Raw genomic sequence first — 25,509 nt, forward strand, 5'->3', positions numbered from 1 at the left:
CAACCTGACTCCCAATGCTTAGCTCGCTAGGCTAAGGTGCTCATGACTCATAAGCTTGAAATGCGTAGTAGGCAACTCTTTAAAGAATGGAAGCTTTTATTACTCAAGGAAGCCTTTACAAGTGCTTTAAGAGCTTACTTGCTTGGTTAGGAAGTGGTTTGGGTGGTGTCTTGGCCAAATGAGGGCCTCACCTATTTATAGGCACCAATGGAACTCTCTAGAACCTTGGAGGGTTCCTTACAAATCAAGAATATTCTAGAACTCCCTACACTAATCTATGTACAACCCTATGTACAAGAATATACAAGAGATCTCTAAAATTCTCTAGAAAGCCTTGGACTCCTCTCATGCTTTCCACCATAGTGTAGAGATGTGTAGACATCTCTAGGCATCTCTAGAACCTTCCACACTCTTCCCACCAATGGCTTAGTGTAGATGTCTCCAGGAGTTTCCAGAAGCTTCCTTCCTCCTATATAAGCCCATGGGGAGGGTCATTTGAAGCATCCTGTGACACCATGCTACTTTTAACAAGTGTTTATTTTTACATTTAGCTATTCCATTTTGTTCAGGGGTATCAGAACATGAGGATTGATGTAAAATTCCTTTCTCGTTTAAAAAGGTTTCCAAAACTTTATTAAGTACTCAGTCCCATTATCAGATCTCAAAATACTGATTTTTGTTTGAAATTGGTTTTCAATCATTCTGTAAAATTCTTTAAAAATCCTTTCGACTTCAGATTTTTCTCTCATTAAATATACCCAACAAAGATGTGTATGGTTGTCTATAAAGGTCACAAACCATTTTTTTCCTAAAATTGTGGTTACTTTTGAAGGTCCCCAAACATCACTGTGAAAAAGATAAAATGGTTTTGATGCATAGTAGGGTTTTGGAATGTAAGTTTTACGTTGGCTCTTTGCCAATAAACAACTTTCACATTGAAATGATAAAGGATCAACCTTTTGAAATAACACTGGAAATAAATGTTTTAAATAAGAGAAACTAGGATGGCCTAATCTGCAATGTCAAACCATTATTTGATCACGAACAGAAAGAGATCTAATACTACTTAGTCCTTGAGCAATTTTATTATTAGGTAAATTATTCTCAAAATAATAGAGACCATTGATCATCCTAGCACTGCCAATCGTCTTCTGCAAGCTCCGGTCCTAAAAAATACGATGAGATTCATAGAAGATAACACAACAATTAGAATCTCTAGATAATTTGCTAACAGACAAAAGATTAGAAGTAAGTTTAGGAACATGGAGAACAGATTTAAGATCTATTCCCTCAGAGATTTTTATTAGACATTTTCCTGCAATAGGTGAGAAATTACCATTAGCTATCGTAACCCTTTTATTTCCAGGACACGGTGAATAGGATTCAAACATGTTTGAGGAATTGGTTATGTGGTCAGATGCTCTAGAATCGATTATCCATGGAGTATATTTAAAACGATAAGATAGAGCATATAATTCATTACATGTGTGTGCCATAGAGGCATTAGGAGTACCGGATGTTGAGTTGGATTTCAGCAGTGCAAGAAGATGCTCCATTTGCTCAGTGGTAACCAAGGCTGAACCTTCAATAGCAACTCTAGGTCCCTTCTTGCCCAGCATCACATTCCTCCCGTTTGGTTTGCACTTCCAGTGATCAGCCGTATCGAATCCTTGAAGACATCGTAGGTCCAAACGGCATCGTTGTGGCCACGATAGGTGCCGACGCGCTCCCCGTTGTCGGCGTACCAAACGGTGGGAGTGTGATCCTTGGCAGAAGAAAAGAGTAGATCTCCATCTCTGTTATACTTTAGAAACGTTAATGGCCTTTTATGGCCTTTCATCATAATAAGCGTCATGGTTGCCGCTTCAAGCTCTTTCATGTCACCCTCTTGATGAACTCACATCCCCCTTCTAAAACGAAGTCTGATTGTGTCTTCTTCAAACTCAATTCTGGTGGTGTGGTGTTGAGACTTGGAGATTTGAGAGAGCCTTTTTCTCTCTCCATTCTTATGCGGGTTCTCCCCTTTTCCGCCATGAAAGCCTTCTGAAAGAAGTGTATGATGAAAGTAGAATTAAGATGGGATCAACTGTATCTCCACGCTCACAGCATAAGGAATAATCATCTTCATGGGCGAAGATCTTTCCAGACTGCATGACAAAAAAATCGCGTGACTGCAAGAGGCTGAGGCTTGAATCACATGTCCTGAAGGCATGCTGTTGAACTAGATCCTCGTCAATGAAGTGAAGAAGACAAGTGTCAGCCCCTTAGACCCTTGACTTAACCATGGAGGAATAGGCCTCATGGGTAGGCCTTGCACCCATGAAAGCCTAGGATGAAAGTAGGGAAATCCTGGAGGTTTGGTGGTTCAGACTCTAGGAGCCATGTGAGGAGGCCGCGGGCGAGCCAGACACGCACCGCGCGTGCTCCGTGGGAGAGCCAGACGCGCACCACGGGCAGGCCAAACGCGCACCGCGCGTGCACCGTGGGCGAGCCAGACGCGCACCACGGACGAGCTAGACGCACATTGCGAGCAGGCTAGACGCGCACTGCGCGCGCACACGTGTGAGCCAGATGCGCACCGCGAGCAGGCCAGACGCGCACTGCGGGCGAGCTAGACATGCACCGTGTGCGCATCAGATGGGCATCGGGCGTGCACCTGACTTAGGTGGTGCAGATGAAGGCTGACTTGAAATTTTAATTTATAATTAAAATTATATTCCATTATGCATCCTCAGACATATTGATGTCTCCTCAAGAAACTATGAAAACGGCCCGTATCGCTCTTTAAGAGGGGGGGGGGGGGGGGGGGGTAGGTGACTCAAAGGAGGGAGCCACCAAGAGAAGCCTTAACCGCACCAAGGGGGCACCATGGCACGACCTTGGCGTGCCAAAGACACATGACGCGACTCGAGCAAGCACACATGGGCTCCACAACATGTGTGCTGTGCACCCTGTGGCCGCAACGGCACGGGGCCTGGTGCGGCCTACCCCCTCCCCGCGCAGGCACGACGACGCCTAAGCCTTGTGCGGTGAGCCAGCTGATGAAACCATGGGCACAATGCCATGGTCTGATGGCTCTAGTAGCTGACTCGCACCGAGATGCCTACGCACAAGCACAGGGGTGCAATGCCCTGTGCACCAAGAAGGATTGACCATGGGCGCAATGCCATGGCTCGTTGCTGGGAAGCAAGCAACAAGCCCAAGCCATGGGCACCTAGACATGACACGGGCTCAGACATTAGTGTGAGGAAGGCGCACTGATGCACCAGACGCTTGGTCAGATGGGTGGTGCACGCTGCCTGGCTTAGAGGGCTTGATCAAAGACATGCTGATGGGCACCCAGTCACAAGAGGCACCTTGAGGGGGACTCACCAGCAGCTTAGCGAGCAAGACCTGAAGGAGAAGGCAGTGCAGCTAGCAAGTGGCAGCTAGCTCAGACAACCAGTGACCAAGTCAAGCCGTCATTGACCTGTAGTTGGCTGAGGATGATGGCTGGTGCAAGTGGGTGGCATGTGCAGCCCACTATCTGGGGTGGTGGGTGGTTATGTAGGGCAGTTGAGGGCAGTTTTGGCCAGTTGCATGACCACCTAGTTGGCTCCAAGATTTGAATTGAGGAAATTCAAATTTGTAACTGCAGATGAGTCATTTAAATAGGGCTCCTACAGCCTTGAAACAGAGAGTGAGAGTTGGGGAAAGGGTTCCTTCTCGTATGCCTTGGGTGAGTGCATTGTACTCTGGTTCAAGAAGCAATTTTGTCTTATAAGAGTGATTAATACAAGTTGGGAAAAGATTTTCCTGTAACCTCGTGTGTCCCTGTTGCTTTGTGATTTTTGTATTCTACTCTGTTCTTCTAAACGTTGGGAAGGGAAGGTTGGCTAAGGAAGGGTCCTTAGCACTGCACACTCGTGAAAAATTAAGTGAGATAACCAGGGGTGTGACAACAAGCATCTTGGCTTCGGGTGCAAGACAAGCCATGAGAACAACCACCTCATTACCGACCTTGTTCTCCTCTACAAAACTTCTCGTTCCATGAAGTTGGGCCCAATCATTTTTCCGTGGTGCGTTATATATGCAGTGTCTCGATTTGATTGCCCCACTGAAAGTCTCTCTTGATCCCTCTTCAAGACTCAGTGCCCTCTCTTGTAAAATTCTTCCCAAATTCTTCAGAGGCGAGTTGTGCGCTGGTTATGGGTCCAAAAACTACAAGCAATCCATGAAGAACACAAAACCAACAACATCATGTGGTCTTTAACAGCCACTCCAATCATCCCAACGAATATCAATATTTGCAAATGGAATCAAAGTAAAAAGGAACATGGATGTAAAATGAAAACCTTATCTTAGAAATACGTAGGCTAACCAATATTCCCTCAAGAATCCTAGTGAGGTCATGGGTTCGAACCCCAGGGGTATCGCTGGGGGGAGATTGTTGGCATATCAAAGGGTTGATCGGGTCCATCAATTCTCCTTATGTTCGTCGTGGGCGCTTGGGTAAATGCACTATAAGGTTACGGTATGCACTTGTTCTAACAGCAATTGCTTTTAGGAGCGTTGGTAGCGTCTAAGGTCTTACAAATGGTATCAGAGTTGATTCCCGACCTCGGTGTGGGGGTTTGTTTGACCTTGTAGGAGGTGTTTGTCTGTTTGACCCTGCAATCCCATGAAGGGAAAAAGTTCCTAGCGCTATATATGTAGAGGCTCCTCTTAACCAAGTAGACGCGTTTTAAAGCCGTGAGGACCCCTTTAGGTCCAAAGCGGACAATATCTACACGGTTGGGAGCGGGTCGTTACAAATGGTATCAGAGCCGATCCTCGACCCGGTGTGGGGGTTTGTTTGGCCTCGTAAGGGGTGTTTATCTGTTTGACCCCACAATCCCATAGGACACAACGAGGACGTTGTGTCTTTATGAGGGGGTGTTTGTGATGTCCCACATCGAATCGGGGAGAATGTTTTTGACATTATATATGTAGAGGTTCCTCTTAACCAAGTAGACGTGTTTTAAAGTCGTGAGGGCTCCTTTGGGCCCCAAGCGGACAATATCTACACGGTTGGGAGCAGGTCGTTACAAATGGTATTAGAGCCAATCCCCGACCCGGTGTGGGGGTTTGTTTGGCCTCGTAAGGGGTGTTTGTCTGTTTAGCCCCACGATCCCATGGGATACAACGAGGACGTTGTGTCTGTATGAGGGGGTGTTTGTGATGTCCCACATCGGATATGGGAGAATGTTCCGGTCGCTATATATGTAGAGGCTCCTCTTAACCAAGTAGACGCGTTTTAAAGTCACGAGGGTCCCTTTGGGCCCAAAGCGAACAATATCTACACGGTTGGGAGCGGGTCGTTCCCTCGCGGCTTTAAAAAGGGTCTACTTGGTTAAGAGGAGCCTCTACATATATAGCGTCAGGAACATTCTCCCCTATCTGATGTGGGACATCACAAACCCCCCCCATACAGATACAACATCCTCGTCCCATGGGATTGTGGGGTCAAACAAACAAATACCCCTTACGGGGCCAAACAAACCCCCACATCGGGGTCAGGGATCGGCTCTGATACCATTTGTAACAACCCGCTCCCAACCGTGTAGATATTGTCCACTTTGAACCCAAAAAGGCCCTCACGGCTAAGAGGACTCTCTACATATATAGCGTTAGGAACTTTCTCCCCTATCCGATGTGGGATATCACAAACACCCCCCATGCAAACACAACGTCCTCGTCCCATACAAACCCGAGTATAATTGGTTGGCTGCAACTGTTGACCACCCCCAACCGAGAGCAACCCTCCTCCTGCCACTTCCTCCTTATTCAGAAACAAGTCTTCTATACCCCCTCAACGCAGCATGTAGCCCAACCACCGCAACCCCAATTATTATAGAAACTAAAACGCTCAAACCCACATCAGTAAACACCAATGCCACAACTGTAATCAATCCCAGTAGTACCAACACAACACGATCATCGATTGTTTGGTCAAACAACACTATAGGGTTGTCCTGGAAGTACAGAAAGAACCAGGCAAAGAAGATTATCAAGAAGACAATCATGGATGTTGGGTGCCACAAAAGGCTCACAAATAGTATGAAAAACATTACCATTGCGTAGTTCACGCGGAAGTAGTTGACATTTCTCTTGATTCGAGCCATTGCATCGCTGTAGTTGTAGGGACGGGAAAGTGCTAAGTAGTCCAAGAACTCCCGCCATGGGCGTCTTGTGGCCATTAGGGTTTGGGTCCATTGGGTGGCGCGTTAGATGAAGGTGAACTGTTCGGAGGCTAAAGACGATGGAACGGTGGCAGAGGAGTTGGGAAGTATACCGTAGCCGGCGGATGATTTTAGCAACATCTGAGAGAAATTGAGAAGCAATAATCCTTTACCCAAGAGAGAAAAAACAGAAGGGCTCTGGATTTGAGTTAATAAAGTGGAAATCCCAAGCTTAGATTGATGAAGAGAGGAAAAAACTAAAGAGAGAGAGAGAGCGAGAGAGAGAGCGAGCCTTAAACCTAGATTTATGAAGAAGAGAGAAAGCTTGGCTTAGAATTTAGGGTTTCACTGTAACCGTCTCAACCTGCAAGACTACTGATAGCGAAGCTGACTTGCCTCTGAGTCAAAAATCCCCACAAATCTCACCACCAGCATGGGTGATGCATGAGCAGGAACCTCTAGCCTCTAGGAACGAGTGAACGACCATGGCCTGGTTCAGAAATCTCGTCTAATTATCATCTCTGAAATCTTCACTCCGATCTAGAACCGCCATAACCCCATTTCCAAACACCCACTTCGTCTCCATCTTACAGTTTAGTTCTCAGCCAAATTCGGAGCTCACCCGCCATGTGCTGAGCTCTGGGCTCGGACCCACCTCGTCAAAAGAGAAGCCGAGGGTGGTGGTGTTGGGGTCTGGGTGGGCTAGGTGCAGGGCCATGAAGGGTTTGGACACCAACATCTATGATGTGGTGTGCGTGTCGCCAAGGAACCACATGGTCTTCACTCATCTCTTGGCTTCTACTTGTGTTGGGACTCTTGAGTTCCGGTCCGTGGCTGAACCCATTGCGCAGATCCAGCCATTGATTTCAAGGGAAACTGGGTCCTACTTCTTTCTTGCTAATTGTAATCGGGTTGATCTCGATAACCATGTGGTACACTGCCAGACTCTAACTAATGGAGCAAATGTCCTGGAGCCATGGGACTTTGAGATCTCATATGATAAGTTGATTATTGCTTCGAGTTCAGTGCCCTTAACATTTGGAATTCATGGTGTGGAAGAACATGCCTTTTTTCTTCGTGAAGTCCATCATGCTCAAGAAATTAAGAGGAAGCTGCTCCTAAACTTGATGTTGTCTGATGTGCCTGGAATTTTGGAAGCAGAGAAGTAGAGGCTCCTACACTGTGTTGTTGTGGGAGGTGGTCCAATAGGAGTTGAGTTCAGTGGTGAACTTAGTGATTTTATCATGAGGAACGTTCATCAAAGATTTGCCCATGTGAAAAATTACATCCATGTTACTTTGATTGAGGCAAACGAGATATTGTCTTCCTTTGATGATCGCCTTCAGCACTATGCTACTAGGCAGTTGACTAAGTCAGGAGTTCGTCTTGTTCGTGGGATTGTTAAGGATGTTAAAGTTGACAAAATAATTCTAAATAATGGGACAGAGGTTCCATATGGGCTGTTGGTATGGTCTACACGTGTTGGTCCCTCTTCTTTTGTGAAGTCTATAGAGGTCCCAAAATCTCCTGGTGGAAGGATTGGCATCGATGAGTGGCTACGTGTTCCTTCTGCACAGGACATTTTTGCAATAGGTGACTGCAGTGGGTTCCTTGAAAGTACCGGCAAACCAGTTCTTCCAGCTCTAGCACAGGTTGCAGAGAGGCAAGGGAAGTATATAGCAAAACAATTGAACAGGATTGGCAAAGCTGGTGGAGGGTATGCAAACAAAGCAAGAGACAAGGAATTTAGAGAGCCCTTTATTTATAAGCATTTGGGAAGCATGACATTCCTTAGCAGATACAAGGCTCTTGTGGACCTTAGTGTCATAGGATGCTTCAAATGACCCTCCCCATGGGCTTATATAGAATGAGGGAAGCTTCTGGAGACTCCTGGAGCCATCTACACTAAGCCATTGGTGGGAAGAGTGTGGAAGGTTCTAGAGATACCTAGAGATGTCCACACATCTCTACACTATGATGGAAGGCATGAGAGGAGTCCAAGGCTTTCTAGAGAGTTCTAGAGATCTCTTGTATATTCTTGTACATAGGGTTGGACATAGATTAGTGTAGGGAGTTCTAGAATATTCTTGATTTGTAAGGAACCCTCCAAGGTTCTAGAGAGTTCCATTGGTGCCTATAAATAGGTGAGGGTCTCATTTGACCAAGGCATCACCCAAATCACTTCCTAACCAAGCAAGTAAGCTCTCAAAGCACTTGTAAAGGCTTCCTTGAGTAATAAAAGCTTCCATTCTTTAAAGAGTTGCCTACTACGCCTTCTAAGCTTCTGAGTCCTGAGCACCTTAGCCTAGCGAGCTAAGCATTGGGAGTCAGGCTGACTTAGCAAGATCAAGCGCCTTTACTTGTCTAAGTGCCGCACGAGCTTAGAAAACGACTAAGTCCGTGACATTAGGCAGGGCAAGGAGGGCAAAGGTTTATTTCTAGCAGGATTTACAAGTTGGATTATTTGGCGATCAGCATATCTCACGCGCGCTTTAAGCTGGAGGAACCGATTATATGTTGCAATCAACTAGGCAACAACTTTTGTGTTTGGTCGTGATATAAGTCGAATATAGAGTTCTAGGAAGGAATCAGTTTTTTTCGCTCAATTAGCATTGAAGCTATGTTTCCTGATGATGTTAGAGGAACAGCTCAGCATGCTTCCATGCTTTTCTTTTGGCTCCATCAAGCAAAGTAGAGAAGAACATAACATATTTGAATAATGAAGGATGCTGAGTATGTTCAGAGAAGGTTGAGGAACAGTAGTGAACTCGTTTGAAATATCCGACATGGTTTCAGAGAGAACAGGGATTGAAAGAGAGGAAGAAGGAGGGTTTCGGCAAGCAAATTGTTAGCTTTGATACCAACTTAAAAAAATAGGGTTTCACGGGAATAATTTTCTTTCATTGAGATTATTATTTTATAGAATTTATAGCATATGCAAATCCTTCAAATCAGGAAACTAAATCACTGATTAAAGGGCAAGAATTACTCCTAACAATTACTTTCCTAAAAATACAAAGATTGACAACTAATAGCTAATTTACAACTTTACAAAGTTATTTCTTTCCGTATCAGTTTCGGTTTTCCAACAGCCTCACATATATTAGGAATAGGGGAAGGGCCCTAACTATCACTATGAATTAGATGAAAGGGTTTTGAACTTCTTTATTATTATTGGTGGGGAAAACACTTGTATTTAGCAAGTTCACATACATCACAATAGAAACTCTCAACATCTAATTTCCTAAATAAAGAAGGAACTAGTCAGTTGTGTATTGTTGTTCGTACATCTATGTACAGTTGTGTACAACTAATTGGGAGTTGTGGTTTATTCTGTATAGTTGTCAACTATTTTGTATAGTTGGTTATCCTAAAATAACCTTATGTACTCTATCTATATACCATTGAAATATATGAGAACATTCATTCAGCAATTTATCAAGTTATCAAGTTGGTATTAAAGCCAAAGCAGAGAATTTCCACTACTGCCTAGCTGACACTTTAGGGGTCATTGATCATATGACTAGTCATACTCTCTCTTGCGGTCAATCTAGGCTAGCCATTGAGACAATTTGATGTAAACAATACATTTCTCCATGGGGATTTGATAGAAGAGGTGTAGATGGACCCCCCTCTGAGGTTTACAGCAAAAGGAGGCAAGGTATGCAAACTAGAAAAGGCTTTTGTATGGATTGAAGCAGTCACCAAGGGCATGGTTTGGCAGATTGAGCTACTCGATGAAAGAGTATGGTTTTAAACAAGCAATGGAAGACCACACTCTGTTTTATAAGAGATATGGTGATGACATTACTTTGCTTATTGTTTACGTTAATGACATGATTGCTATAGGTAGCAACTCTACAAAAATAGAGAAGTCTCGAAGCTATCTGACCAAGGAATTTGAAATGAAGGACTTGGGTGCTCTAAAATACTTCTTGGAAATTGAGGTGTTAAGGACTTTTCCTTTCACAATGGACGTAAACATTAGATGTCTTGGATGAAACTAGTAACTCCACTTGTGAACCTATAGATACTCTCATTAAGATAAATCATGGTTTGAACATCTACCTTGATCAAATTCCAACAAACACAGAAAGATATTAAAGACTAGTGAGGAAATTAATCTATCTGACCGACACTAGACTTTACTTGTCATATGCAGTTAGTGGTTGTAAGTCAATTCATGCATAATCCGAGTGACCGACACATGAATGCAATAAATCGTATCCTAGCCCATCTGAAGTCCTCTCCAGGCAAAGGTATTATGTTCTCCAGACATGAACATCTAAATATTAAGGGTTACACAAACTCTAACTTTGCCTGATCTAGATTGGATAGAAAGTCTACCTCAGGGTATGTGTTATTTGTAAGAGGAAATTTGGTGACTTGGAGGAGTAAGAAACAAAATGTGGTTTCATAGTCCAATGCAAAAGCTAAATACCGTGCGCTCCATCATGCAACTATGGAACTTAGTTAAGAATTCTCTTAAGCGAGCTCGAGTTTGGTCCCAAGAAACCTATGGTGCTCTTTTGTGATAACACGACAACTATTGAGATTGCAAATAATTCGGTACATCATGATTGAACTTAACAATAGCTACATTAAGGCATGATAAAGGTTCCTTATATCAAGAGTGCGGATTAGTTAGGGAATATGATGACCCACACTGTTACTAGTGGTCCATTCTATGCATCATTATCCAAGTTGGGCATGTGTGATATCTATGCACCAACTTGGGAGGGAACGTCAATTGCATATAGATGTTCGTACAACTATGTACAGCTGTGTATACAGTTGTAGATACAACTATGATGTACAGTTGTGTACAACCAATTGTGAGTTATGATTTATTCTATATAGTTGTCAATTATTTTGTATAGTTGGCTATCCTAAAATAGCCTTGTGTACTTTGTATAAATACCCTTGAAATATATGTGAATATTTATTCATCAATTTATCAAGTTATCAAGTAAAGACTTTAAACTTCTTTTATTATTATTGGTGGGGAAGGTTGAACGTTTATATTTGAAAAGTTCACATACATCACAATGGAAACTCTCAACATTTAATTTCCTAAATAAAGAATAAAACACAATCTTAAGAGTTCTAAATAATGGATGTCCAAATCTATGATAATGAAGCTAGATTTTTTCTTTATTGACAAGGTGGTGCTCAGAACGAAAAAATATGGAGGACTCACTTGATGTCTCAAAGTAGTATAACTTGTTCCATTCCTTAGCAAGTCCAATCATCTTCCCCAAGTCCTACTCCTAAAATACACAATGAGTAGTGTAAAAAGTCACATTGCAACCTAAATCTTGTGTAAGCTTTCATATAGAGACAAGATTAGTAGACAACTTGGGAACATGAAGCACATTTCTAAGTGTGAGTGTAGGACTAATTTGGACATCTACTACACCTATGACAATGGTTAATGAACCATCTACTGTGGCTATTTTCCTATTGTTTGGACAAGGGTTATAGTTGTTAAATTAGTGTGATGAATGAGTCATGTGATCTATGGTACTTGAATCTAAAACCCAAGAATTGGCAAAGGTTTCATCTAAGGCTTTTAATCCAATGGAAATAAGAAACTTACTCGACAATGCCAATGAGTAGGTACTTGAAGATTTCTTAAAGGTTTCTCAAGAGTTCCAAACAAATCTCTCAAATTTTCAATCTCCTCCTAATTTAATTCACTTTGTTCTAGGGATTTTTCTTCAACTGGCTAAATAGAAGACGAGTTTGCTTGCCCATTATCCCTTTACTACCCCCCGTTTAAACCCCACTCTTTGCTAGATGTGGTTGGCTTACCATGAAGTTTCAATAATTCTCCCATGTATGTTTAGGCTCTTGGCAATAAGTGCCCCATAAGTTCTCCCTATTATCACAGTTTGAAGCTCTTGATCAATTGGTCTTTTTGTTATCGATAGTGCTAGCCTTCTGATCACTCCCTTTGTTAGCAACCATAGTCGAGTCTTCCTTATTCTGAGGTTCAAGCATGACACTCCTGCTTTCTTCTACTTGGATAATAGAGATAGTCTCATTCAAAGTTGGAAGCTTTTTGCTTGGAATTTGAACTCTAACTTGGTCAAACTCAGTATTGAGACCAACTAAGAAATCATAGACTCAATCTTCTTCAATATAATTCTTCAAGATAGCTACATTCTCAGGACATTTTGTCTTAATGCATCCATATTGCCATAGGTTTTTCAACATATTGGAATACTTTGTGGTTGTCTTGTTTCCCTATTTCGCTGCTCCGATCTTGACTTTAATTCACACACTTGTGTTGCATCTAGTGCCTAAGTATGTCTTGTGAACTGCATCCCAGATGTCTTTAGCAGTTGTCAAGAGCATCCAAGTGTCACTAATTTCAGGTGTCATTGAGTTCCATAACCATGTCATAATCATTGAGTCATACTCATCCCAAGCATCAAACTGAGGGTCTCCTCTTCTTAGTCTCATTCCCAAGAGATGACTTAATTTCCCTTTTCCCTTGAGAAAGGTAAGAACAAGTTACAACCATTTTAAATAATTCTTCCCATTAAGCCTATATGTTGCTTCAATATTCTGCAATTCTCTGGTGTTGTGACTAGTAATCATCCTTTAGATTGAGCAGTGACAATGGTAGTTTCTAATGCCTGTGATTTTTTATTTTTTTTTCTTTCTTTACTTTAAGGCTTAAATAACCAAACCTAAACACTTAATTAGTACAATAGCCAAACTTTAAATACTCGTATTGAAGCCCTCGCTGACAATCAGAGGTGTTTTCATGAGGTAGAGGCGAAGCCAACAGCGATGTCAAGATCCTAGTGCGACGACAATGAGATCTAAGGGCAATGAAAAATGCAAGGCAAAGACAAAGCCGCTAGCAAAGGGTGAGAACAAGGGCACTGATGATGGTGGAATTTCGTTGGTGGTGGTTATGTTGGAGCTTTGGAGCTTACAATCTTGTTGGTGGCGTGATCTCCTTGATGGTGAATGACAGAGGACGCGATCCTATTGTTTTTTACGACACGCTCCCTGGCGATGAAGGACAGAGAGCATGAGAACAAGGGTTGTTACCATTGGCAAAGATGAAGATGATGACACGATCTTCTGTTTCGCGATGAGTTCGCGATCTGGAGAGTGTGTGATGCGATGGTTTGGTGATGATAACTACTTTGGTGCTATGTTCACAATTCGATTTGCTACAATGGCTTAATTCAGACAAGAGGAAACTTTAAGATCGACAATGAAGGTCGATTCTAGTCTTTTACTCAACAATGAAGGCCTAAAAAAAAAATCTTCTCTTCCCAGATTTACGAGCCTAAAGCTCTGATACCATGTAGAAGAGCGATGGAAGGAATATAAGGTAAAAAATCATGTTCCTTAATTCTTTTCTATGTAGAGACTCACATATATATATATATACACACACAAAAAAATCCTAGCATCTAAATTAGGAACTTTCCTAACTCAATTACAATGAATCCCTTTGATCACAAGATGTGTATTCTTTCTATTAAACTCCTAAAAGTGTATTCTATCTATCTATTTGTATTTCATCAAATTCTTCATACCCTTTATTTATTGTTTATTCCGTATGAAGTGCAAGAATGCTATGTGCAAATTATTTGTATTTCATCAAATTCTTTTGTTTTTTTTATGAATAAAAAACAATATATTAAAAAGAAAAAGGCACATCAAGGATGCACCCCAAAGTATACAGGTTGTATACATACAAGAAAGAGAAAAAAGAACCCCTTAACCAAAGTCTAACCAATCTACAAAAACCACAAAGGAAAGAGGGCTGGAGTAAAAAAAAAAAAAACCCTTAGTCCATGCCCAAAGATTACAAAGGAACAATGATTTACACCCTTGAACCGAATGCTCCTCATTTTCAAAAACCCTACTATTTCTTTCCTTCCAAACAATCCAAAAAAGACACAAGGGAGCTGAAAACCACATTTTCTTCCTCTCCTTTCCCACACAAGGCCCAAGCCACCCCTTAACCAAAGTCTAACCAATCTACAAAAACCACAAAGGAAAGAGGGCTGGAGTAAAAAAAAGAAAAGAAAAAACCCTTAGTCCATGCCCAAAGATTACAAAAGAACAATGATTTACACCCTTGAACCGAATGCTCCTCATTTTCAAAAACCCTACTATTTCTTTCCTTCCAAACAATCCAAAAAAGACACAAGGGAGCTGAAAACCACATTTTCTTCCTCTCCTTTCCCACACAAGGCCCAAGCCACCCCAATAACGCCTCTCTAATTGAATAAGGGAGCACCCACGAAACCCCAAAAAGGGAAAAAAGTAAGTTCCATAAACTTCTTGCCAGCACACAATGCAAGAGGATGTGATCAATAGACTTTTCCTCTTACTAGCACAAATAACATCTATTAGCCAAAGATAACCCTCTCCTTTTAATACGATCTAAGGTTAAGACCTTTTTCCACCTAGCCTCCCAAGCAAAAAAACTCACCCTCGAAGGCTCCAAAGAGTTCCAAATAACTCTTGTAGGAAAATCCCCTAGTCTTTCGATTCCAAAGCCTTATAGTGAGACTTGATAGAAAATCTTCCGTCCTTTGCCTTTGTCCAAACTACTTGATCTTCCACATCATTATAAACCCTCCTCCCTTGCAGCCTCAAGAAAAAATGCTTCACATCGAACACTTCCCAATCATTAAGCCGCCTAGAGAACCCAGGAGCCCATACTCCCTCTCCAAAATGGCACCACACATCCTCCACCTAAGCCTCCTTAGCCAAGGATATAGCAAATAAAGAGGGAAAAGAAATACACAAAGGATCGTCTCCACACCACTTGTCCTTCCAAAATCTAACCTTCCTACCATTTCCCACAGAATAAACCATATTGTCGCCTATCTCATCCCAAACTCTCCCAATCGCTTTCCACAGACCAACCCCAAAACTACCTCTCACAATACAAGACCTCCATTCGCCCTCATCTTACCCATACTTCGCACAAATAACTTGCCTCTACAAAGCTTCCCTCTCCACCGCAAAACACCAACTCCACTTACATAAGAGAGCCCTATTCAACAACGTCAAATTCCTCACACCCAAACCACCCTTTTGTTTATCTGAGCAAACAATAGACCAATCTACTAAATGAGACTTCCTCTCCAGGGCCCCACCACCCCAAAGAAAATCTCTTTGGATCTGCTCCAATCTCAAACTCACACTCCTTGGCATATAAAACAAGGACATACAGTAGATAGGCATACTAGACAGAGTGCTCCGGATCAAAGCTAGTTTGCCCCTTTTGGAGATATGCTACCTTTTCCAAAAGGAAAGTCTCTTCCTGAACCTCTCCTCAACCCCATCCCAAACTGCCAACTCCTTGAAACGAGCACCCAAAGGAAGACCCAAGTTAGAAGATGGGAGCGTGCTCACCTTGGAACCAAACTTAAGAGCCAAATCCTCTACATTCTCCACTCTCCCCACTGAGATGATCTCACTTTTGTCCAAATTCACCTTCAACCTAGACATGGCTTCAAATCACATAAGAGTCCAACTCAAGTAAGACACCTGATCAAGAGAAGGCTCACAGAATACTAACGTGTCATCTACGAACAGCAAGTGAGTGATCTCTACTCCCGCGCCTCCTCTACCACTGATCTGCCACCCCGGAAAAAACCCTTCCTCCCTCGCTTTCTTCAACAAGCAATTGAGAGCCTGCATGACAATCACGAAAAGGTAAGGGGATAAAAGATCCCCCTGTCTCAAGCCCCGAGAACTTTGGAAGAAACCGGAGGGGATTCCATTAATAAGGACGGAGTAATTGACAGTACCAATACACCACTGGATCCAACTAATCCACTTAGCTCCAAATCCCATCCTTTCCAACAACCAAAGAAGAAAACTCCAATTTACATGGTCGTACTCCTTCTCAATATCTAGCTTACAAAGGATGCCACCACCCCCGCTTCTCTGCATCGAATCAATAGCCTCATTCACAATCAGCGAGGCATCCATGATTTGCCTTCCCTCCACAAAAGCATTTTGGGACTTAGACACTATCTTACCCATTACCTTTTTAAGCCTATTAGCTAGCGTCTTTACTAACTTGTAAAAACTGCCCACCAAGCTTATAGGCCTAAAGTCCTTGAGATCTTCAGCTCCTCCTTTCTTAGGAATTAAGACCAGAAAAGAGGCATTAATGCTCTTGACGAACCTGCCCCGATCATGAAAATCCTTAAAGAACTCCATAACTTCCTCCTTTAGAAAAATCTAGCTGAATTGTCAAAACGCCATTAAGAAACCATTAGGACCAGGAGCTTTATCTCCATTGAGGTCTGAGAGAGCACCAAAAACCTCTTCCTCAGAGAAGGGAGCCTCTAACATTGCTGCATCTTCTCCTTCAAGGGCCTCAACCTGCAGCCCATTACATCTCGGCCTCCACTCCTCTATTTCTAACAAAAGAGAGTGGAAAACCTGAACCACTCCATCTATGATGTCACATTCTTCTATTACCCAAGACCCATTTATCTTGATCCTCACCAAGGAATTGACCCTCTTACGCGCATTGGCTATTTTGCGGAAAAAGCCAGTATTTCTGTCTCCCTCCCTCAGCCATAACTCTCTAAACTTTTGCCTCCAAGAGGTTTCTTCCATTATCACCCGTTTCTTATACTCCTCCAAAGCTTGCTTTTTGAGATTTTGCTCTTTTGCAGACAACACTCTGTCCCCTTCTACAGAATCCCAAAACACCATCTACTTTAAGGCTGATTCTTTTCTAGCAGTGATATTTCCAAACACTTCTCTGTTCCCAATCTTCAAGCTAGCCTTAAGCGCTTTAAGTTTTTCAAATAAAGTGAAATTGAAAGACCCTCTGAACTGGAAACTCATCCACTAACTCCTTAACAAATCCTTAAAACCGTCTTCCTTCAACCACATATTCTCGAATATGAAGGGGGAAGGACCTTCCTCCACCGTTCAACAAGATTGGACAGTGGTCAAAAACAAGTCTGGGAAGAAGACTCTGAACTGCCCCACTGAAACAACACTCCCAATCCTCGGAAACTAGAAATCTATCCAAATATGAAGGGGGAAGGACCCTTCCTCCCTCCTCCACCGTTCAACAAGATTAGACAGTGGTCAGAAACAAGTCTGGGAAGAAGACTCTTAATTGCCCCACTGAAACAGCACTCCCAATCCTCAGAAACTAGAAATCTATCCAACCTTGACTGTAATTGATTATTCAAACCGCCCCTCCACGTGAAATACCCTCCTACATAGGGAGATCCCGCAATTCCAAATCCTCAATGACCTCCGAGAATCCTCTCATTGCTGAAGACAGTCTTGAAACACTGTTCCTCTTTCTAAAAAATTTAATAACATTAAAATCTCCTCCTATGCACCATGGATCTTGCCACAAACCCCTGATAGTCCCCAACTCCTCCAAGAAATATTCCCTAAGCCTCCCAACAGAAGGGTCATACACCCCTATAAAGACCTAACAGAAACCATCCTCCACATTCTTAAACTGACAAGAAACCAAAAAATCGCTAATGTCCATTCCAGTCAGCTTTAAAACCCTACTATCCCAAAAGACTAACACCCCACCCCCTGCCATACCCCAAGAATTAAGAGCACCCTACTTCAGGAACCTGCCCACCCCCAACGACCGAACCAAACTACACAACAGACTTTGGATTTTGGTTTCCTTAAGACAAACCAAATCCACTTTCTGAGCCTTGACTATAGATTTGATGATCTTTCTTTTATCGCTATCATTTGCCCCTCTCACGTTCCAAGAGAGGATTCTTAACTTCATTTACCCTCAGAGACTGAACCCCCACTCTCTCAAGAGAGAGCTCTTCCACTTCCTGCACTTTTAAAATTAACGGAATAATCCAACCTTCTAAGTTCCCTTTTAGACCTTGAGGATTCAACCTTAACCTTTTTAACCCCAAACCACCGGTTCTTTTGTTCTTTCCTCATAATCCATTTCTTGAGCAAAGCTAGAATTTCCTCCTCAAATCCCATGGTCGGCATGCCCAGAAAATCACTAAATTGGGCAAGGCAAGAGGATTTCCACTCCTTAGTTGACTCCGTTGCACACTCAAGCCACCTCATGAAGTTGATTTCCTTAGGGCTCGTCTCTCCTACCACAACCAAAGCCCTTTCCTCCCTAGAAGGTGTCGTCGCAACACTCTTGTCAGCCAAAACCACACTCAGAGGACGAATACTCACATCCGCTTCAACCACCTCTATCCCTAAGCCACAAACACGACTACAGTCCCTTTTCGCAACCCTTTTCTGATGAGAAGGAAAAGAAGAAGAGAAACCCCGTGCCCCCCGAAACACCAAAGGAAAGGAATGAGAGGAGTACCTTGTCTCTTCAACCTGGAGAGCCTCTTTGGTGCCTGAACTCCAAGCCAAAGGCGACTCAATCAACTCCATCGGGATAGTCTCTGCTGCTCTATCGCCCTCGACGAGAAGAGCCCTAAAGGGCAAACCACCCCCACACTAACCTCCTCCCTCATAAAAGAAGGGTCACGCCCTTAGGCCAGGCCCAACCTACCATCTTCTCCAACAACCAGCCCATTCACCCTCTAGGCCTTTTGCAACAAAGATGGGCCTTCCCACATCGGCCCACTTTCCCCCTCTGAGCCCACGATCTCCTCTAAACAGTTCCTCCTGCCAACTGAACTCCCCCTGCCACCGTCTCCAAAATCTTCCCCACCTACAATAACTTTTTGAACACAGCAATCCAAACTTTCGCCAAAACGGCCACTCTTCCCTCCAAAGTTCAACACGCCTTCCCTACCAGACTGCAACATAAATATTTCTTTCTCCATGCTTATACCTGCATGTGATCCACCATCGTCGTCATCCCTGACCTTCAACTTTGGAGACCCATTGTTGCAACTTCTCGGAACAACCATGGAAAATTTCGGGGGAACTTCCCACCACAACTGGATCGAATAGCTCGAAGACCCGATCACTAGCTGCAATGAAGTGAGTAGACTTCTCCCATTCAACCTCACTAGCCCACTGCAATTGAAATGAGTTCACAGAGCCTTCATCCATTGTGACGAAACCTCCACAACAGTCCCCAACTTTAATAAAGACTTCATGGCTCCACAAATGCAAAGGAAGACCCAACACTCTCACCCACGCCTCCTTGCAAGACCCCTCCTTCACCTCACACCCAATCTCATGTCGCCATCTTTCCAAACTAAGAAGTCTCTCCTTGAACCTCCTAGAACCTCTAGCCAACACCCTTTCTACCTCCATTCGATCCTCAAACTCAAACAAAATTAAAGACCCCCCAAAAACAAACACCTGCAACCCATATCTCAATTGCCATGTACCTTTTGCCCACATTTTCATTGCCTGAATCTCTAAGACCGAAAAGGGTCCCTCACCAAACTTCCTAACCAGGCATCTCCTAAGTTTCTCATCTCTGTCTTAGACGACTCCCTCTCTAATCTAGAGCCAAGCAGCCTCCTCTGCCAATCCCTCATTCTTTCTTACTACACTCGCATAAGTCATGCTCCCACTTTCTGCCTTCCCACTTCCAGCCTTCCAATTGCCCCTATTCTCAACCGAAGGATCCACATTTTCCTCGAAAAAAAGGAACAACCCCAAGCGACCGTAATTTCTCAGCCAAAATGAACCAACCCCCATGGTTTCCTTTTCCTTCTAAGAAAACCAGAGAGAAACTCTTTGATTTTGCCATGACCACCTTGCAGAATAAGAACCTCCTAGCCCTATTCTCCCAACATTTCAGCATGAATATCCTTCCTCCCTCCTTCCACCCTTTACTCCACCTCGACAACCCAACATCTCTACAAACAGCTTCCACCCCTACCAGAAGGCAACCTAAACTAAACTCCTCAAACCTGACCCACCTGGAAAAACCTCTTCCACGCTCCATGATGACCCCTCTTAGTCTCCCAATCACTAAATTCTTCATACCCTTTATTTATTGTTTATTTTGTATAAAGTGCAAGAATACCATGTGCAAAGGTACCAAAGAGAAAAAAAAAAAAAAACTCCTAATAATTTTATTATACAAAAAAATAAAAAATACAAAGAAAGCTAAGATTTAAATAGAAATCTCCAGTCAAATAACAAATCAAAAAATCATGGAAATAATCAACAATAAATTAGCAAATAAAATTCAATATGGGATCATATTTTATCCCCTAAAAATCAGGACTGCATTAGCAGTCTAACTGCTTCCTAAAATCTTGGAATTTCTAATATCCTAAGGGAAAAGCTTTTCAACACTCCCCCCACATTGGATTATAGACATCAAACATCCCCACACTAGATTGTATTAGCAGTCTAGTTGCTTCCTAAAATCTTGGGATTTCTGATATCCCAAGGGAAAAGCTTTTCAACACTCCCCCCCACACTAGATTGTAGACATCGAACAATCCCAGCTTATTCAACATCTTCTAAAAAAAAAAAGGTCATTGTAATCCCTTGGTTAGAATATCTGTTGTTTTCTCTGAGGAAGAGACATGAGGAATGCAAATTTCACCACTTTCAATCTTTTCTCTAATGAAGTGTCGATCAACCTCTACATGCTTTGTCTGATCATGATGAATAGGATTGTGAACCATACTAATTATTGTCTTATTGTTACAGTATAATCTCATTGGACTTTTGGTTGACATCTACAACTCCTTGAGTAGTAGCTTAAGTCATATTAGTTCACTAATCCCATTAGCCAAGGATCTACGCTCAGCTTTTGCATTGCTTTTGGCCGCAACATTTTGCTTTTTATTTCTCCACATCACTAAATTGCCCTAAACAATAAGAACAATACCCCGAAGTAGATCCTTTATCAACTTCCGAATCTACCCAATTTGCATCAATATAAGCCTCAATCTCATGGGACTACCCCTTCTTAAAGAGAAGACCTCTCCCTGGACTTCCTTTTAGATGCTTAAAAATTCTCATGACAGCCTCAAGATGTTCCTCATACGGGGCATGCATAAACTGGCTTACCGAATTGACGACAAAGGCTATATCCGATCGTGTGTGGGCTAAGACAAGTCTTTGATATCTACCCTTGTCTATTGGAGCACTAGTGTTCTAGTCAGTTATTTTGGCATTGCAATCAACAGGAGTGTCAACTGGCTTGCATCCAAGTAAACCAATTTCCTTTAATAGATCAAGAACATATTTCCTTTGTGATACAAAAATACCATATTTGTTCCTTGCAATCTCCATACCCAAGAAGTACCTTAGCGGGCCTAAATCTTTAATTTCAAATTCTTCTGCTAACCTCTTCTTTAAACAAGCCAATTCTAAAATATTGTCACCAGTTAAGATAATATCATCAACATACATAATAGTATAGTTGATTTACCATCCTTATGTTTATAAAAAAGTGTATGGTCTGAATGAGCTTCGTTTATACCCTAGTTTTTTACTACTTTCGTGAATCTTTCAAACAATGCCCGTGGAAACTGTTTGAGTCCATAGAGGGACTTCTTTAGTTTGCACACTTGGTTCATAGTTCCTGTACCCCTTAAATCCAAGAGGAAGGTCCATGTACACTTCTTCATATAGGTCCCCATTCAGAAAAACTTATGTCAAGTTGTTGGAGAGGTCAGTCCAAATTGGCTACTAGCGAGAGAAGAACTCTGACTGTGTTGAATTTAGCAACTAAAGCAAATGTCTCCCAATAGTCTATCTCATAGGTTTGAGTGAATCCCTATGCGACCAATTGTGCCTTATATCTTTCAATAGACCCATCTAGTTTGTATTTTACAATGAATACCCATTTACTTCCGACTGGAATAACATCTCTAGGTTTTGAAACAACCTCCCAAGTTCCATTTTTCTCCAAGGCCTTCATTTCTTCTTCTACTGTATTTTTCCATTCTTTCTTCAAAAGTGCTTCTTCAATTGTCTTGGGCATTTCAACCTCAACTAGATTAGATACCAAAGCTTTCATAAAACAGCATAGATGATCATATTTTACAACTCGAGTTATGGGATGTTGTGTACAGGAATGAATACCTTTCCTTAAGGCAATAGGCAAATCATCAGTATTAATAGCAGGCAAAGGAACTTGTGAATTACCTAAGTCTAAGTCTGAGTCATGACAAGTCGTAGGAGGTACTAGGTCTTCTTCTCTTCGTTGATTTCCCTGACGAGTCTAGACACGAAGCTCAGGAATCTGTTGTCAGGGTTCTTGTTGAACATCCAAATTAGGCACCCTATTTTCACTATTTCTTTCATAATTGTTTCCATTTTCCAAGTTGAGATTATGGTCAATTGCAGGGACGTTAAGAGAGGAATAATTTGGTGGAGTAAGGCTAGATGAAACTAGTAAAGTTGGATGGAGTATGTCGGAAGAACATTTCCAGAAATTACCTTCACTCTCATTCTCCACTTGAAGGGAATTTTTGGGATAAAAAGGTGTATTTTCGAAAAGGTAACATCCATTGTGACAAATAATTCTCTTTTCAAGGAAGTAACGTTTATACCCTTTTTGGTTTGCTCCATATCCTAAGAAAATACACTTAAAAGCTTTGGGATCAAGTTTGTTGTGGTTAAGCTCATGATTGTGGACAAAGGCAATACTTCCAAAGATTTTTAATGGGAAACCAATGATAGTTAAGGTTTCTGGGAAGTTTTTTGAGAAAACATTGATTGATGTTTGGAAATGAAGAACATTAGTAGGCATTTTGTTTATAAGGTAACAGGCTATGAGAACAACATCACCCCAGAAAAGTTTTGGTGTGTTCGTAGTAAACATGATGGACCTAACAACTTCTAAAAGGTGTCAATTATTTCTTTTAGCAATACCATTTTGTTAAGGGGTGTTGGAACAAGTACATTGATGAATGATGTCATTTTCACTTAAGTAACTTACTAAAATTTGGTTACAATATTCTTTTCCATTGTTTGTATTTGGAATTTGAATGTGGGTAGAGAATTGAGTTTTAACCATATGATGGAAGTTTTTGAAAATTTGTTCTACATCAGATTTATCTTTTAGCAAGTAAAGCTAACACACTCGTGTATGATCATCAATGAAAGTTATAAACCAGTGTTTGGAGTAAAGATTTTGAGACCATGAAGGTCCCCAAATATCACTATGCACAAGAGCAAAAGATTTAGAAGCTTTATAAGGCCAGGTTTAAAAAAGGCTCTCTGATGTTTAGCTTACTAACACACTTCACATTGAAAAATATCTTTATTTGTAAACAATGAAGCAAATAAAAATTTAAAAAAAAGGAAACTAGGATGTCCTAACCTAAAATGTCGTAACATTTTTTTATATCTCCTCATGAGAGAAGCTGATTCCCAACGAACGGTTTGAGCTTGTATATACTCATCAGTGTCCTCGTCAAAGTAGTAGAGTCCCCCATCTTCACTGGCATTGCCAATCTTCTTCCCCAAACTTCGGTCCTAAAATTCACAATGATCTTGTGAGAAAACAACCCAGCAATTACAATCTTTAAATATCTTACTCACAGAAAGTAAGTTACAAGACACGTTTGGAACATGTAACGTAGACTTAAGGACAAGGGTAGAGTTAATTTTAACGGTTCCAAACCTTACAATTAGAGATAATGATCCATCTGCAATTTTCACTTTGAGTTGACCAAAACTGGGGGTATATGAAGAAAACAAATTTGTACAACCTATCATATGATCTAATGCTTCGGAATCAATAATCCAAGGCTCTTTTTCCTTCTTTGAGCATTTAAGGGCTGTTAGGAAATTACTTTTCTAGGCTATAAGAGAGTTACTGGTGGTTTTCTCAGGTCTAAGCAGCTTGCAAAGCTTTTCAATTTGCTCTTTGTTCAGGTTGAGGCCGCCAATATTGTCACTATTTTTAAGTTCCTAGGTCTCGGTAATAGACTGGTAAGCATGGGTACCTCTTCTAAAGGTCCCTTGTGGCTTCGAGCTTTAGTTGGCAGGTCTACCATGCAATTTCCAGCAATTTCCCCTGTTGTGATTTGATCTTTGACTGAAATCACACCAAAGATTACCCTTGTGTGCTCACTGTGAGTTGTTGGAATTTTTAGTTTGGCATTGTGATTCTTGGCCTTTGGCAATGAGGGCTGAGGCTTTGGTTTGGATAGGAGTCGTGGAGTCGCCTAGCATATTTTTTCGCTTGCTTTCTTCCCAACAAACCTCAGCAAATTTTTCTTCAATCAGTGGTAAGGGGTGAGTTCCAAGCATCCTGCCACATACCTTATCAAGATCTTTATTAAGACCAATAAGAAAGTCATAGGTACGTTGCTTTTCCACTAACTTTGCATCATTTCCAACACATTCTCCACACCAATAAGTTGGTTCGAAAATATCCAATTCTTGCCAAATCTTAGTCAAGGATGTATAGTACTTAGTCACACTTTTATTACCTTGTTTGAGATCTCAGGCATGATCACTTAATTCGCACTATTAGGTTAAGTTCTCCAGGTCTGAATATGACAATAGGACCTTATCCCATATTGCCTTTGTCGTGTCATGTACCAGATATAGTGAACCAATGTGATCCTCCACTGAGTTAATGAGCTAGACCATTACTAGAGCATTATTTGGGTCCCAAGAAGAGTAACTCAGGTTTGTAAGAGCATGTTCCTATACAATCCCATTTATGAAGCTGATTTTGCCTCTCCCTCAAATAACCGTTTGAACTGATCGAGACCATTGAAAAAAGTTCCTGCCATTGAGTTCATAAGAGGTAATTTGGAGAGATGAATGATCAAAGAAGCAATGGGGTTAATTGTGAGGGCAGATGAAGAGGACTGGTTAGAGCCTTCTTTGGATCCATCCTCGCTTAACCCAATGAGGGCCTTTTTGAAGTCACCCATCTTTTTCTCTCAATGAAAAAAAAAACCTTTGCTCTAATACCATGTGCAAAGGTACAAGATAAAAAGAACACTGCTACATTTTTAATTATTTGAAAAAAAAATGAATAAAAAATTACTGAGAAAGCTAAGATTTGAATAGAAATCTCCAATTAAATAAAAGATAAAAAAAATCATGGAAATAATCAGCAATAAATTAGGAAATAAAATTCAAAATGGCATCAGATTCCCTTAAAAATCAGGACTGCACTAGCAATCCTTGCTTCCTAAAATCTCGGGATTTCTAATATCCCGAGTGAAAAGCTTTTCAACATACTATAACATTCTATCTACCACTTCCTCTCTTTTCAATCTTCACACACCACTGTCTCTCTCTAAGGTACCAAATGCACCAGTTTTTAAAATTTTTTCTCTTTTTCCACTACCAAAGACATTTGCCAACAAGCCATTCCTTCTTGTTTTCTTTTCTTTTCTTTTCAACCTCCACCTTCAAGCGTCACACA

General features: G+C 41.7%; 2 protein-coding genes and 1 pseudogene across 13 annotated transcripts in view; 1 reads left to right on the forward strand and 2 right to left on the reverse strand.

The window, feature by feature from the left end:
• LOC104877757 (uncharacterized) overlaps positions 1 to 25,509 on the reverse strand; it is a 71,763-nt gene that overhangs the window by 13,539 nt on the left and 32,715 nt on the right. For 3 of the 12 annotated variants that reach the window (XM_019217228.2, XM_059735250.1, XM_059735246.1), the window contains one exon: positions 23,440 to 23,594. The exons of the other annotated variants lie outside the window; for them this stretch is intronic. The gene's annotated coding sequence lies outside the window, so the exon portion shown is untranslated. The remainder of the gene's footprint in view (positions 1 to 23,439; positions 23,595 to 25,509) is intronic. 12 annotated transcript variants of the gene reach the window in all.
• On the forward strand, positions 6,250 to 8,832 carry LOC100252621 (internal alternative NAD(P)H-ubiquinone oxidoreductase A1, mitochondrial-like; annotated as a pseudogene).
• Positions 15,483 to 16,418, reverse strand: LOC132253372 (uncharacterized). Its single transcript, XM_059735143.1, has 3 exons — positions 16,083 to 16,418; positions 15,769 to 15,884; positions 15,483 to 15,690 (listed from the first exon to the last, which is right to left on the reverse strand). Exons 1-3 carry the CDS (start codon positions 16,416 to 16,418, stop codon positions 15,483 to 15,485), a joined length of 660 nt encoding a protein of 219 aa, XP_059591126.1.

This window comes from Vitis vinifera, chromosome 19 (assembly GCF_030704535.1).
Source record: "Vitis vinifera cultivar Pinot Noir 40024 chromosome 19, ASM3070453v1".
Taxonomy (NCBI): Eukaryota; Viridiplantae; Streptophyta; class Magnoliopsida; order Vitales; family Vitaceae; genus Vitis; species Vitis vinifera.

What these genes read in the sequence shown, in the direction of transcription:
- LOC132253372 (XM_059735143.1), bottom strand. Translation starts at nt 16,418, where the DNA reads ATGGAGTTCTTTAAGGATTTTCATGATCGGGGCAGGTTCGTCAAGAGC. An exon ending in TTGAGAAGGAGTACGACCAT is followed by an intron (nt 15,885 to 16,082) that starts GTAAATTGGAGT and finishes ATTGTCATGCAG; the next exon opens with GCTCTCAATTGCTTGTTGAA. An exon ending in TTGCTGTTCGTAGATGACAC is followed by an intron (nt 15,691 to 15,768) that starts GTTAGTATTCTG and finishes AGCCATGTCTAG; the next exon opens with GTTGAAGGTGAATTTGGACA.